Consider the following 16,497-nt stretch of genomic DNA (forward strand, 5'->3'; position numbering starts at 1 on the left):
AATAAAATCACCCAAGATAATGAAAGTAGTAGTGGGTTTCATGAGTGATGTGACCAAGAGGGGGATGTCCAAATCAGGATGGCTAGGACCGTTGGGATTGCGGTAGAGTAAGAGAAGGTTGTAAGTCATTTGGTGGTCGGTGGAGAGCTTAAGCATTAGTATTTAGAACCATGGGTAGGAGGGATCGGAAAAGATCTGATTGAGAGAGAGGATTTGGCAATGAAGGCTACTCCTCTTACTATGTCTTTAAGGCGGTCAGCCATGAAGATAGTATAGTTGGGAGGGATGGCTAGGGAGAGAAGTGGGCCTGAGGCACTATGAAGCCAGGATTCTGTGGTAGCTAGAATGTCCAGGTGGTAATCCATAGAAGGTTGTGGATGTCAATTACATGTGCTCCTAGCGGGCATACATTTATTAGCACACATTTTAAGGTCTCTGGAAGTATAGCTGGAGGTTGGGGTTTGGTAATGGAGGGGGTCTAGTGCACATCACTACTAGGCAGTGCAATTGGAGCGCTAGTACAGGGTCTCAATCTGACAAGTTTAGGTGTCCCTAGTGCAGGGTTGGTAACCACTGGTGTATTGGTCATCTGGACAGCTGTTCTAGAGAGCATCCTGGATAATCAGGCAGCTGATAGACAGGGCAGGGACGCTCTCTTGTTTAAAGTAGGTAGCGGTGGTGAGGTTAGCTTGCCAACGTGGTATGACACCACCTATATCTGATCACAGGTCACTGCCTCACTGTAACCCAAGGCACAACCTGTACCCATTGTAACTAAGTCTTCCTTACAAGTAACAGTGCCACAATGCCCCTGGGCTGTCTGCGCGCTATATAAATGTAATAAATAAATAAGGTTAATTATAAGGCAGGTAGGAGCCTGGGCTTTAGGGGCACAGTTTGTCTCTCATGTGGAATGGATAGTGGCGGAGGTGAACATGTTGTGCATACGCTCTTTCCTAGTCAGAGCATGGGCACATGGCAGAGTGCTGGGATTGGATGGCGCAGGGCACTGCTTGTTGGTGTGCTTGGAAAAATCAGTGGTTGCTGTGCGGGTCATTGCCTAATCCCAGGTGGGGCCAAGAGGGACAGGCGGAGGAGTGAAAGTGGCAGTGTTGAGGGCGAGTGAGCCTTTTTTATATCACTCCCTCCTGCATTCATTTGGGTTGGGGACACTGGCCTCTACATGTTCCTATGGCAGACTCCTCCCCCACACCCCAGACTATGCGATGTGCTGCCAGAGTGGTTTAACTCAAGTGAGGTTGCAAAAGTGTTGCTTGCCCTAGGTTGGTTTTTTCCAAATTCTACCCCAGTTAGAACGTTTTTTCTAATTTTTAGGGACATATATCCAAACCCTAGTTATATAAAATGACAGCATTGCTCTCAAAAGGTATAACGGACATGGTAAGGGAAAGAAGGCTAGGTACAGGGGATTAAAGAGAGAAATTAAGAAAATGAATCAAGACAAATATGCAGGAACAAAAACCAGGACAAAAAAAACTAAATCTGTGAAGAAAACTATGGGATTGACTGCAATGCGGGGAGAGAAATTGATTGGGTGTCAGCTTTATACCTTCAGCGGTGCATGCAGCAGGAATTACGGTCGTGTGTGGAGTTTGTAGTGTGTGGCAATGCAGTAACGGCAGGATACGGAGATATCTGTAACTAATCTTGATCCACCTCATTCCAAACTAAAAGTGAAAGTACTGATCTGACCCCTTTCTTTCCGGCTGAAACAATTTAGTTTCTTAACTGACACCGTGCAGCCATCCATACATAACAAAGTCATTAGACATCGAAACTGACATGACATCTCCCCCTTGCTAAAGGAAAACAAAATGTTCTATTCAATTTTTTCATTCCATCTTGAAGGCTGCTAACCACTTGATTGTTACTGACTTTATTTATTTATTTATTGCATTTATTGACAGGGCCCAAACCCATAAGTATCACAGCACTGGTAACTTAAGAAACAGAGCAATGGAAGAATATGATACATAGGCATGATAGTAAGTGTTACAGAGAGACAGGTAGGGACCAAGGGGTGCCCCACAAACAGGATAGTCGTACTTGTCCAACAGCCAGGTTTTTAGCAGTTTTCTGAAGATGAGGTAGGAAGACTTGTCAGTGTATCAGAGTTTTTGACCTTACCATCCACACACTCTTCAGAGAAACAGTCAATTCCAAAGGATCATCAATAACATAAGTAGTCGTCTCGGCAGGGGAATCCAAAGGTGAGACGTCAACAAGATCATAGGTTTTCTAGAAACATGAACATTATAGTGATAAAGGTACTGTCCCTCTCTGCTGTTATCATGGACCCATTACTGTCAGAGATGATCAGAAGGTGTGGGTGCAATGAAATGATAGCTTTCTGTGTTCTTGATAACTGTATGAGAACTTTACCTCCTTTCCCGAAAGGAGGCAGCCTGGCAGAGCCACATTTATAAGCATATGCTTTCCTATTCGCCCAGTCAGTAGTATCTCTCTCTTTAAGATCTCACAGAGTTGCAACAACATTGACATTATGGGGAACTTGGGCGATGCTGGTCCGTATGATTCTTCCAAACATGAGCTCCAACAGGCATTTTTGCTTTGTGTTGTATTTCTACTTCTTGTGTTATATGACAGATCTAAAGAGTCCTTTTGAGGTTTCCCGTAAAGCATTCTTTGGATCCGTTGGATCGAGGCCAATGGGGAGACACTGATGATGGAAACAAAGATACTCTGCGAATAACTTGAAGTCTTGTCTGCTGAACAGGGGGCCATTATCAGTTTTGACTACTTTGGTTATGCAATATACAGCAAATGCTTTGTCTAGAGCTGGAATCGCTGATGTTGCTGCTATGGTCAGAATAACTTGCATCTCAGATTAACGAGAAGATTCATCAAGAAATTCCAGTACATAGCCACCTGTGTGTATTGGTCCAAATAAATAAATTTCAACCTCTTCCCGGGCAGAAGCAAGTAGCAATGTCATCATTAAAGGCTAAGGAAACATGAGAGGTACAATTCTTTGGCTGATGTGACATTTCTTAATGACAGACCCTACCAGGAAATCAATCTTGGTAACCATCCCATCTGTCTTAGTATCTGCTTGTTGGAGACTTTCCTTTGTGTTCTTCCACAAGTGTCGGAATGTTCTCATTCATTGACGTAGGAATGACAATTCTGTTGTTTCTGATTATTATCCCAGAAGTTGCTGTGGTCATTTGGTCTCGGGTCAAAACAAATGTTTGGAGTGGATCATGTACTAAATTTGAAGTGGACTGGGCTACTTGCTTCACTGTGTGCCATCCATTAGACTGGCAGTACTCTTTAATTAATGCCAGGGTGGGGCCTGCACTAGATTCATTGCTTTCGCCTGACAAAGATAGAGACCCAGGTTGTGCAATACAAAGAGACAGTTGGTGGATCCGTGCACTGCTTTGTGTTCTGCCCTGCTGGTAGGAGGTAGCAAGATAAATAGTAAGCAGGGTTTTCATCTTTTCTAGGTTTATGTGCAATTTGAAATTCATATTCCCGCATTCCTAGTCCCCACCATGCTATTCAGTGAGGCAGTAGGGTTGCCATAAACGGTCCTGTGAGTTTGATGATCAGTAATAATAGTGAACGACTTTCCATATGAAAACAGGTGGTAGTGTTCACAGGCACGCACCACAGTCCGACTCTACTTTTCTGCTTGGGTATATGCCTTCTCAGTGTCGGTGAAGCTAATGCAGGTATATGACAATATTTGTAGGACGATACCGAACTTGATTTGTGTTGTGCAGAAATAGTACTGAAACCCACTGGGCTAGCTTCCACAATCAGTTTGGTAGAGACCCGGGTCATAGTAGACGATAACCACCACCTGTGTAATGCTCTACTCAAGAGCTGGCTGTCAATCAGTTGCCCACAGAAATGACTGCATCTTCTTTGTGAGCCAATGTAGTGGAGCTCCGATGGAGGCAAAATCTTTTGTTTAACTTATGCACTAACTTTCCGTTCCCAGGACTGAGTGAAGTGTTGGCAGACTCTTAGGGCTTGGTGCTATTTTGAGGGTAATAAATTGATGGAAATAAATAGAGCGAATGGTAGATTTGACCAAATTCGGTCACTACCATCAATCCGAATTTTTTCTATCAATTTGAATCTGAAAATACCAAACATGAAGAGCAGTGGATGCGAGAGTGGCCCCCAGTCCCAATCTTTCGGTATCTTTGGATTCGGGGGGTTGCAGGGGTGTTGCCCGCATCCTTGACATTGGTGACAGGGGACAAAAATAGCTTGGCCCCTGTTTTTAATGAACAGTCATAATGGGGGTTCGAGCAGTTACACTGTGGCCAGTCCGCCCGCGAACAAAACCTCAAAATCAAATTAGCCACTTGCGACATGAGTGCCTTGATTTGCCCCAAAGAGCAGAATGTTGTCACTGTAATTACTGTAATTATCTAATTCAGACACTAAAGTATATGACATGTGACTTCATGGATTTGTTCTTGAAATAACTCAGTAGCTGATGAGAAACTAATTGAGGCATCTGTTTTCTGAAAAGACCCAGGTGTGTAGCAAACCTGGTAATGTACCTAGAAGTTGTACTCAACTCTAGCTGATGGTATCCCTTGTTGAGATCAAGCTTTGAAAATATGGTTACCCCATAAAAGATGCCTCATATATGTTAACCATGGAGTTTTATCTTGTTCCCACTGTATTGCTTGTTTTTTAAAATTTGGTTTTTGTATTGTTTTGATCAAAAATATGATCTTTCACAAAAAACAGAGTGAATCTACACTAAATTCAAATGCATAATACATAGTACATAAGCTACAAGTTATCTAAAATACACATTTCGATTAATACATCTATAAAAGCTTTGCATATTAAATACAACCATTTATAAAAACATCACAAAACCACAATCATATCAAAATCAATTTCAATCAAATGATACATAAGATTCTCACATTTAAAAAAATGCGATGTGCATGTCAACCTAAAGGCGGATGCACCTCTCATGTCCCTTCTTTAAGACTGGGATGATGAGAGAGACCCAGGGCGTGTATGCTTTGACAGGCTCTATCATGTCTTGATCCAATGGAGCTCTCAATTCATTCTCAACTTCTAATTGAATGTTCAGAGGAATGCCCCTCTAGTGCTGCTCCACAGGTTTGATTGGCTCATCTAAATGTAGCGTTATTTCACAGTTGGCCAATATACTTGCAACAGCAAACAGAATAATTTCTTAATCAAGTCTCCTCCTATGTGTTGGTATATTATCATGCAGAATAAGATCTGTATGATAGTCCTATTTGAATGGCAATTTTGAAGCTTAGAAAGAAGCCACTTTTGATGTCTGTGTGAATCACGTGTATGTCAATTTTTGGAGGCCTGGCCTTTGCATGTGCAATGAAATGCGCTGTGAACTTGGCCAAGCAGGGCTAAGTCAGAACCATGTGGATGAAGGTCAATGGAGATTGGTCAGTGGACGTGCCTTGTCTCAATTGATGGGTATTCATCTTGACAAATAACATTCACTATTGCTGCGCTGTCTATCAGGCTCTCCAAGGGATGGCTATTAATGTGTGAGAATAGTGCCGGGCTGTGTTCAATCGCTCTGGAGTTCCATAGATTGAAAAATTATCCTTTTGTCCTTTCCTCTGTAGATGAGGATTCTGATTTGCTGGGACAAGTCACATGTGAGGCAGTATAGTGGAGATTGTGGTGTGGCTTCCACGTGTCCGTATGATCTGAGCACCTCCCAGAAGAGAATGGCTATAGTCCAGTGATTGTTTGAGGGTACTTCTAGGAAAACTTTGAGTTTCTCGTTGTATGTGATTTAGGGCCTGATTCACAGAGTGTTTTCCAATAGGTTTGCTCTATTATAAAAAGCGTCTGTGAATCAGGCCCTTAGCCTTGAGTCTCTACTCACAGCTCGAAAATGATTTTTTTTGCTGGCAGGTCCTACAGGTTTGCCCCATAGTCGTGCAGGTGATGTCATGATGGAAGTTATACTGGCACCTGAAACATTATTTACCATTTGCTTTGAATGATTTAGGCTGGTCTTCTGACAAATCGATGGTGCCACAGGTTGAGCCACTTTTAGTCTGCCCATGGCTTCTGCTTGCAAATCAATCAAATCACCACAGCCGCCCTGCCATGACTAGACCTTCTTCTAGTGAGCACATTTTTTTTGCCAAATCCAGAGGATTTACTCCCAGCAATAACTAGGAATTTTAGATTGTCCTTGTTGAAATAGCTATGGAAATCACAATGTTTGCGGCATGCTTTGAGGAACATTACACAATCATCTATTGTCTCACCTTTTGCTTTAATCGTGGCGTATAAAATATGGTGCTCGTAGTCAACATTTTTGTGTGGCTCAAAATAATCCTTTGGACTCATCTTTTCTGTGATCTTCTGGTGAGTGCATGAGCAGGCCTTTCATGCATCTGACGTCTTACAAGCCCATTGCCACTCGAAATAATTCCGAGGTTCTCAACCAACAGACTCAGTGAGTGTCAGAATTACTGGAATAAGTGATGTGAAAGGGGAGAGGAGATTGTAGCTGTAGAGTCTCCATGGCAGAACCATTGGGACCGGAAGCCGGTTGCTCCACAGAGATAGAGGGTGAAACCTTGGCATCAGACATTGTAAGAGGGTTGCTGTTGCATGCAAATGCCATGGGAAGATCAGCTACACGCACCAAACAAATCTATGTGTGCCACAGCTAGCCTTTCACAGCACTTCAATTGGCCTTTCACAGCACTTCAGTTGGCATGGACACATGAGGCGTGGGTGTGTGCAGGCACGTACAAGAAAACAGTGCACCTTATTTTGATGGAAGGGTGTATCCTTTGATGAAATTGTTGCTGGCATGTGTGGCATAATGAGGCTGATGAGGTGTTATCATTTTGGCTATATACTTGTATTCAAATAAAGCAAAGAACCTGTCTCTCCCTATTCCTAGAGGGGGTTTCCCTACCTCAACTCAGAATAACTTGGATACTCATCAGGATGCAAATCAAAAACCAAAACACCGTCCTCTGTCCAGACGATTTACTTTATCCCTACCACCAAGAAATAAAACAATTAATGTCTTATCAAAGTCTCTTGGAGAATGGCTCCCTTTTGCAGGTGAAACAATCCAGTCTTAAGCTGGCTCAACAGCAGTCTCTTGCAACAGGGTCTGATTTACCAAATGCATTTAGACCAGGAGAATGACTCCCTTCTTCTAGCCTATCAGGAAGAGTTCTGAACACTATTCCTTGATAGTCCTTCAAAAGTCTCTTTATTTTCTCCCAAGCATTTGCAAACAACTGAGTTAAGGCTGTGTCCACTCTTCTTATTTCTGGCACTTTATCAGGACTTTTTATATCTTGAATATTAGAACTATTGTTCTCTAACAGTTGTTTGTCCTTTTGGTATCTTTCACATGTGTTGGTTTTTTCACTTTGACGAGGAACTCTTGAGATCTATGGTTTTTCATATAACCACTCTGACGAGGGAGATTAATCCAGAGGAATGCTTAACTCTTGGTTCTCTGGATATCACTACTGTTACGAGGGAGTTCACACCTGAGGAATACTTGACTCTTGGTTCTCTGAGTGTCAGTGCTGCGTTGAGAGAGTTCACTCCCAAGGAGAACTTGACGCTTTGGGCTCCCTGGATCCCCATCCAGATCACCCACAACTTCCTGTACCTGTATCTTCACTGGCTAGTGCTACCGGTGGTTATAGGTCAAAGGTTCGACTGAAAAGGATCTAATGACAAAAGGGTCGAATCAAAAGGACCGAAAACAAAAGGGTTGATTTTTTTTTTTTGGTTTTTAATATATATTTTTTTTATTGGGTTGCATCCCCAAACCCCTTTTTTGTGGTATAAACCACTTTTTGTTCCTATACGAAAACCCCCAAAAAATATATATTTTAAAAAAAATGGACCCTTTTGTTTTAGGTCCTATTGACTCGACCCTATGGCATTCGATCCTTTTGGATTCTAAACTTTGACCGGACACCCTACCGGTTCTTCCCTGGGTCTCAAGTCTCTGCTTGCTCTGCATGCATTCAGCTTGTATTCCTTCTTTCCTCCTCTTTGGTCTATGTGACGCCGCAGAGTCCTTGCTACAGCAGTCTCAGTGTGTTTTATGGACCATGCGGTCCACCTCGGAGAGGGCACACCACTGCTGGATACTTCTTGCTTCTGCAGCAAGTTGGGTTTACCCCAGCTCGCGTAATTCCATTCGGTGGCTCGGCACAAAACCAAATTTCTCTCAATGCTTCCGGCAGGGTGGGTTTGAAATTCCCAGGCCCTGCAGGACGGACGCCAGCTTTCCTTGCTTCTCTTCCTGCTCTTGAACACACTTAGTCCCTTGATGTTTACTTTATATTTATGGAACCCTCCCCCCCAGCGTAGCGTCAATGTCTGTCATGAATGCCTCTAAAGTTATCTTCATGCCTCCTAGTAGCCACCTCATCACAGTTCTTGGGTAATACCTTCCACTGCTGTTCTGTATGTTTCTTTGGTTCTTCTTCATCTCAGTCTTATCTGATCCTACAAATAGATGGTAGAGACTTCACAATAACACACAGTAGTAGTTTCACGTTGGGAGGGAGAAGGAGTTAAAAAAGCCATGTCTTCTGGGGACAAGGGTTTAGGAAGGTCTTTCACAGGACAGGAGTCCTTATCGCCATGAGGGGAGTCTCTCCCTATTAGGTCATCCCAGTTTTTACCACACCCAGGGGGACTATTGGGTACCAGCCTCACCTCCCTGTCCCCATAGGGAAGGTCTCTACTCTGCGGAGAACTGATGAGATCCCATGAATTGTCACACATGGGATAGCATGGGCACATGGTTCTGGTAAGAGTAGCTGGCGCTGCAGGCACCGGCAAATAGAGGAACATGCAGAGTGGCTGCTGCTGACAGAGGGTCACATCTTCCTGTGAGTCTAGTGGGAGGACATGTTGCAGCAGTCCATGGCAGGTGAGTTGGGGACGAAGAGCCCTGGGCAGAGCATGTGTGGGCTGACAGAGGACACACGCTGATCAAACAAATCTGGCAAACAGCAAACATGGGTTGTTGGAAAAGCTTCCGTTCACTTCCATGGTAGTGCGCAGCGTGCAGTAATGAGAGGACATGGGATAACTTGTCTTTATTCACCTCATTCCAAACTAAAGGTGAAAGTGCTGACCCAACCGCTCCCTTTCCTGTTGCAACGCTTCTTCCTCTTAGCCGAGCCTCTGAGACCTTCCCTGCTTAACAATGTTAATAGACATAGATTAGGATATCACCAATTTAGACTTCCTCTAGTGCCTGCTCAAAAGGTCTGCTTCATCACCAGAGGTCATTTGTTGGTTATTGTCTTCCACTCTTGAGGGGACTTCTGATATCTGGGTTTTGAGGTCCTCTAGTTAGCCTGCATAATAAGAGCATCTCTGGCTACTAAAAGATGTTTGTCTCACATAAATAGTGTACACACTGTAAGATAGAACATAAGGGCCAAGGGCGAGCTGGCATTAAAATTTGTTATTTATTTATTTATTTATATTTATTTGGTCAAGAAGTAGGAGTAACATACATTAAAGAATATGTATTTTTTATTCACTGTGACTGGTAAGATGTTCCTGCTTGAAGATAGGAAGAGTGTGGCGAATGCTTTGCTACACTAGGTGGTAGGCCAAGACCCAGAGTTTACTTGGCGTGCCAGTTTCCATTCGAGACATAATATAATGTGACGGTATTATAGTGCACGTGGGTACCTTCAAATGCAAGAAAGTACACAAAGCAATACCTCATAGAGCCAGTAGCAGTTACATTGCCCAAATATATTAAGGTTCTTCAGTCAGCCAAGGTAGGGTTCATAAGGCCCCAAAGAGCAGTAAACGTTTCCTTCTTTAGCCCCCTCAGGCTCCAACTGTCCTTACCAGAACCTTTCCTTCCAGAACCCTCTGGAAACCTCTCCCTCCCAGGCTCCATCACCATGCAGGACGATAGAAGATACAGTAAATTAAGCATGGGCCAGAACACAGATAAAACACATTCCCCCCTTTAAAACTCAATTATGGAGACTTCCTTGCAGTGATGTTTCTGTTGTTCAAGACACTGACATCATCTGTTACAATGGCATAAGGAAACACCCTCAACTCGTTTTGTCCCAAAACCCTTGAGCCAGGAAGTGCGCATGTAACGTGGTGTCCTCTCACCACCTTCTCCATACAGCACGTAAGGAGATCAAACCGCGTTTTCCTCCTCTGTGCTTTTTTACTCACTCTCTCCCTCAAGGTCACCAGGTCCCATTCCACTTACTTGGTATGGCCCAGCCACGGTGCTCCTGCTTTGGTATTGCCCTTTCTTTTGTGGTCTGTAAATGGAACCAACCCTGAAGTGGCATGTAGCAGAAGTCAGTATGCCACCTACCTGTTACCTCTCTCCTTCTCCCACTCGGTGTCCACAGTAACCGCCTTCTTCAGAGCATCCTTAATGGGGCAATTGAACCATTTGACTGTCCTATTGGAGTAGTAGAGAGACATCATGTGGTGGTCCACTCGTTTCTGCCACAATAATTCCTCTATCCCACTTGACATCAATTTCACCAGTTTGTCCATGAGTATTTTAAGTTAGCGCCACTTTACCTCAATTTCTCGACACTCTCTAATCATGATATTCAGGGAAAAGTGGAGGAAATACCTACGGCATATTCCACCTTACAGGCAAAAAACAGAAATTACTCTGTGTAGAAATACTGGTGATAATTTGTGATGATGATATTGGCATTCAACCAGAACACAACAGTTCCAGGCTGTGACCTGCTTTCTGGGTTGAAGCCAGATGAGTCGATTAAAACCTAGACAGTCTAATTCGGCAATCCACCCTTGGACGTAGGAGTTGGAGGGATACTCCATTCGATATCCCAAACCATTCTAACTTGGTGGGATTTTGATAGGTGGTACTGAACCAGGTCAATAATCTTGCCAGGGAATGTTGCTGCCAAACACTTGGGGAGGTGGTAGAGGATTGCAGCTACAATGACAGCTACGATGACAGAAGATGTTAAGAAGGGGAGTGTTTGGAACAGTGTACAGCAGAGGGCAGTGGATATACAGAAAATTCCCCCCGCAGAGGTGGCGGGTCCCTGAAGCAGACCACAGCGGAGGTGGTCAATTCGTACAACAAACGTAGGAGAGATGACAGATGTGTGATACAGCCGCTGGAACAGGGCATGGAGGCAATAGTTACAAGAGAAATCAGTATTTCCTGGAAAAGACACTGTTGTGTGGACAAGCGAAGGAAAAGACACCGACCATGGAGACTCTGCAGTACGGTAACAGATACAAAATCGAGGAGACAGGACAGGACGAGTGGTCCTTGTTTACTATTAATTTCTGTCATTTTGTGACCTCAAGATTTTATACTGTTGTTTTCACCACTGCTGCAAAAAGTGAACCTCTTATTTACAACCCTCTAATTTACAATGAGGTCAATCATAGACAAAGGGTGGCATCATTTTTAACCCAGATGATAGGACAGATCCTCAGAGGAAACAAGATAAGACACATAAGAAAAAAGCCTGTTCTCCTGGGTATAGAATGTATGCTGCAGCTGTTGGCAACTAGAACACAGATACTTCTTTTCAGGAATCCCAACCTAAAATGGTTGCATCATAGAATGGAGTAGGTAAAACTCCCAATATCTATGCCATGTCAATTCTTGCAAAAACACACACTCGTGCTCCACTACAGTTTGCCTTTTATTTCATATTTAAGTTAGAATTAATTGTACATGAAAACTCTGAAATAACATTTCGAAATTTTACAAAGAGTTAGATACATGTTTTGAATTTGTTTTTCAAAAGGAATAATTTTGAAATTGTTTGTTAAAAGTTGGCATTGTTTATTAAAAAGAGAGCATTAATGGAAATAGAACTTTAAATGCCTGCACTTGTTGGTAACAAAGTAAACGTATTTTTTTAAATCATTTAAGCATTGTTCTTCTGAGACCAAACCATTACACATATAAAAGTTATGTATAGCTTTTTCACAAACAAGGACACCCTGGCAATGTTTTTAAAAAAAATACAATACGGGATAAAGTACAGTACTTTCTGATAATCTATGTTGGCATTAAAAAAAAAAGGCTTAAATCATGTTTAGAATTATTCTACAAAAGCCCACATTTTCTTAAATCATATCATCCTTTCTAATTCCAAAATACTGTTTATACTGTAGTCTTACCAAAATTGGTCTTGTTTGTTAAACTGTTGTAAACAGAGAAGTATTAATTAAGAGCAAACTTGTAGCAAATGCCTTGAAGTATGTTTTAAAATGTAAGAAACCATGACAACGCAATTTAAGATCAATTTAGAACAAGAGCATATTTTTAGAAGTTATTTTAGATGTTTGAAAAATACACAGCACAGGGATGTTTGTTAAAGTGTATATTGTATATATACGTTGTACAATATTTGATACATTATTTCTGAAATCATTTGTTTTAGACCATTTTTAGACATTTTACCCCAGCAGAAAAAATAATACCTGTGAAAAATCAAAACCCAGAAGAAATCTCACCTATTGACTGACATTCTTCATGGATAATTGGGATTTGTCTTGAAAGCCAGGGACATTAGACATTTGCCACTCTCACTTTAGTTCAGGGATCCCTTCCCTTTCCTCAAAGAACAGACACGTCGAAAAAGGCATTTCTAAAAAAGTGTGCCACTTTAAATTGCGCAATATAATCCAGAGAAGGTTGACAGCTATTGTGATTGGAGTAGAATGAGCATGCTGTGGGCTATGGTTGGTTCAGAGTGTTCCTGAAATCCTGTACTCTGCCCTAGGGCCCTCAGGCGGGGATGTCGGTGCTTGGAACTCGACACCTGGGACGGACCCAATGGGGAGCCAATGATATACCACGGATACACATTGACATCCAAGATTCTCTTCAAAGATGTTGTCTCCACCATCGACAAGTACGCGTTTCAAGTAAGTATGGCCTCATCATATGATTGTCAGCGCCAAAGGAAGCAGATTTGCTCCCAACCAAGTATAATCTTCTACTGAACACTATTAAATAAAGTATTTCAGTTTGGTACTGCTAAAGATATTTAATTATTATTTTTAATAATAGAGGTAAGTCTAAAAAACAAATAGACAAATTAAGCATCTTTACAGAGAGGCACACTTGCCTAGAGGAATATTGGGAGACTTCAGGAAAGACCAATATCAAAATGTTGTATTTTTTTAAGTCTCTGAGAATCCATACAAAATATCTATATTTCTTTCATTCCATAATATGTTTATGAAAAAAGCTAGCCTGTAAAACCTTTTTAATGTTTTGCTCATTGTTCTTCTTTTCTACCTCCAAAGTACAGGCTCACTGCTGTTAATAAGTGTATTCAGAAATAAAGCCCACAACTTCACAATACTTTTGAAACCATAGGTCATGGACAAAATCTCAGTTCAAATCATTGAATTAAAATGGCACCTTTTGTTACTTTTTTTTTAATCAAGCTTGTTTTTCAGTTTTCTGGGGACAGAGGAGGCCATGAGAGTCCCAGTGCCACAGCCCACAACTATGGTATATCTTGTGCCTCTATAGATCCTCTGCCCTTCCCCCAGTCTTACTGTGAAGAGAATTGTTGCTGCTACCCTCCACTAACTTGCTGCCAGCTGTGTGAGCCTGTGGACCTTGCGCACAGGCCGTGGCTTCTTGTTCCCTCCTTGTCTGTTCTAGGACTGATTTATCTCGGCTTCACAGACGTTTTACTGTGGGTCCACCCGATAGGACGCTAGTTTTCCTCCCTCCATTCTTCAGGCTGCTCCTCCATCCTGTCCCCGGATCTTGCACTCCAGTACAGACTCATCGCACCGGCCCTGCTGCCCCTCAGCCCCATGCACCCCTTCAGCCTCCCACTCAGCTCCACGGCTTTCTCCCGGGCGGTCCTCTGCTTGCCTCGAGCGGAAGCTTTGGTCCGCAGGACCACACTCTTCCGCTCACTCCTCTGGTTGCCTCCGGAGCCACCGTGCTCCTCTTTCTCTTCACTGCTGTGGGGGCAGTCGGACCTCTACACAGGTTTGCCTCAGAAATAAGCAACGCTCATTTGGTGCAATCTTAGTCAAAGACCACTCCATCAATACGGTCCCCATAGAGAGACCATATCGGGTCAGAGATTGGCACGAAGATGACCCCTTATACATGGGGCAGGCCCGCTCATGCTTCACTCCATTTAGAGATTGCGCGCCGCCCCTTTACATGAGGGTATTTTGGCCGATGGGCCTGGCTTCGTACAGAGCTCACGGCTACCATGCTCTGCCGCTCGGCCACGCCACGTGCATATGTTATTTTTTAATCAGCATTATGGCACGCGAGGGTGGGGGTGTAAACATTTCCATGCCTCCACTCATGGTGTTCCATTGCCATTGAGTGAAATTGGGTCAAAATAGAATTCTGTTAGATACAAGCTTAAATACCTATCTACTCTTCCCAAACCCTACAGGCCCGACAGCCAACATACCCAACAGACAATCTAAGCATCTCCGAACTATATCGATCCTCATAAACCTCACCATAATCACCCTTCTTCCCCAACATACAGCCTCAAGCCGACAATTAGGAATTTCCTGGGCTCTTGCTTCACGCAAGGGCAGCTTTTTCTCTCCTGCCATCAGTAAAGCAGGCGATTGCTACCAACTTTTGAAATGCTCTAATACTTCTGTTTCTAACACACATTCTTCCAATGTTTCTGACACTAGAAAACGTAGATCGTGGAGACACAAACTTGACAGGATATCCCTGCCTCGGCTGTGACCTTTTACCTTTATCTGCTTTGAAAAGGGTTGTGTTTGATTAGGATTACTGACATCATAAAAGAAAAAGGCATGCAGGAATAGGTAGAGGTCCAGCTCTATGGTGTGTTTATTGGCCCGGAAATAGTGGTGGAGTACATTCAAAAATCTTTCTAAATTGATATTTTTGAGATAGCTACGTTGCACAGCCTAACCCATCATGTCCAACTCCAAGCCTCGAAGGCCGGAATCCTGACGGGCTTTCAGGATATCCCTCATTAATATTTGAGGAAAAATGTGCATACATTTAGAATCAATGTATGCAGATGTATCTTATCAATATTAATGAGGGGTATCCTGAAAACCCGGCGTGGATCCGGCCATCTGGGACTGGAGTTGGACAGGTCAAAGCCGTTTCCAATTCTATTGTGAAAACACTTTACAATCAGTCATTACTCAACATCTTTACGAAAATTAGAATTCAAATGTGTTACCAGGAGCACTATGAAAATGTAGTCCAACCACTGGACTGACAAATTGAATGAGCAAGTGGACAAAAGAGTTTTGGGACTCAGGCCGATGGTGTCCAGGTGACATAGCGCCATATTTCTACGCTAGTCCACTCCTTCCCTGCTTTTAGTGCTTGTTCTTGCAGATCTGTATTCCTTTGTATTGCAGAACTCCGAATACCCGATCATCCTCTCCTTGGAGAACCACTGCAGTGTCGAGCAGCAGGACGTCCTGGCCTACCACCTCAAGAACATCCTGGGAGAGAAGCTCCTGACGAAGACCATCGACGGACACTTGCCCACCAAGCTGCCATCCCCAGAGGTAGGATGGCTAGTCTGAATAAAGATAAGTGTATTGCATGCCACCTCTAAATGGGGATTGACCCTGCCAATCTGCTGCTCGGAAGTGGCAGCAATGGTACCTGAGTATTTCTGAGAGGACCTTAGAACCTGGAAAAGCTGCCAGCACAGCCCTCTGCTCAATCTGCTGACCACTGAGCAACATGCATGCACTCTTTAAATAGTATCATTCATCAAACCCCATAGAGTGTGCAAACGACCCAATGAAAACGGATAAATAAATGTCGAGTCCTTTGCCCCCCCACCCACGTCCTCAAGCATGCATCCAGACAACACACGAGGCGGAGGCAGGAGGGAGGTTTGAACACACCTTTATTGCTAAGCCTCAACTTCCAACTGACTTCCTGCTCCCGTGTCCCGCCCCTCCCCTTCCTGTGTCCCCATGTCCCCTGTCACGTGATGTGAGTCTTTGGTGACGTCACAATAGCAATTTCCTATCTCGCTTGTGCTGGCAAAAACATCAATAGAGGCAACCACCATTAATATAGGTTTTATGCTCATTCTTCAACTGTTTTTTTTACGTGATTCTTTTTGCCGAAAAATGTTTGTAAAAAAAAATCATTACATTATTTTTCTTTATTTGGGGGAGGTCCACCCAATTAGCCCTCCCCTATTATTCATCCCTATACACGACCTCACCCTACCCCTTATATGCCCTACCCCTCATCCCCATATTATTCAAAGTGTTTTCAGCAAAATGATTTAGAAAAAAGTGCTGTGAAAATAAAACGGGGGATAAATGAACGTCGAACTCTAATATAGACTTCCCCAGACGGTACTCACATGAACCATGAACACCCCAGGACACCGGACACATGGACGTCTCAGAGCACCAAACACAAGCGATGCCACCGACAGCACCAGGCCT

At 43.2% G+C, this 16,497-nt stretch overlaps 1 protein-coding gene across 1 annotated transcript in view; it reads left to right on the top strand.

The window, feature by feature from the left end:
• Positions 1–16,497, top strand: part of PLCD4 (phospholipase C delta 4) — a 679,750-nt gene that overhangs the window by 412,175 nt on the left and 251,078 nt on the right. The window contains exons 8-9 of the mRNA XM_069616847.1: positions 12,813–12,957; positions 15,439–15,591. Of these exons, the coding sequence (XP_069472948.1) occupies positions 12,813–12,957; positions 15,439–15,591 (298 nt within the window). The remainder of the gene's footprint in view (positions 1–12,812; positions 12,958–15,438; positions 15,592–16,497) is intronic.

This window comes from Ambystoma mexicanum, chromosome 9 (assembly GCF_040938575.1).
Source record: "Ambystoma mexicanum isolate Mex_15411 chromosome 9, UKY_AmexF1_1, whole genome shotgun sequence".
NCBI classification, from domain to species: Eukaryota; Metazoa; Chordata; class Amphibia; order Caudata; family Ambystomatidae; genus Ambystoma; species Ambystoma mexicanum.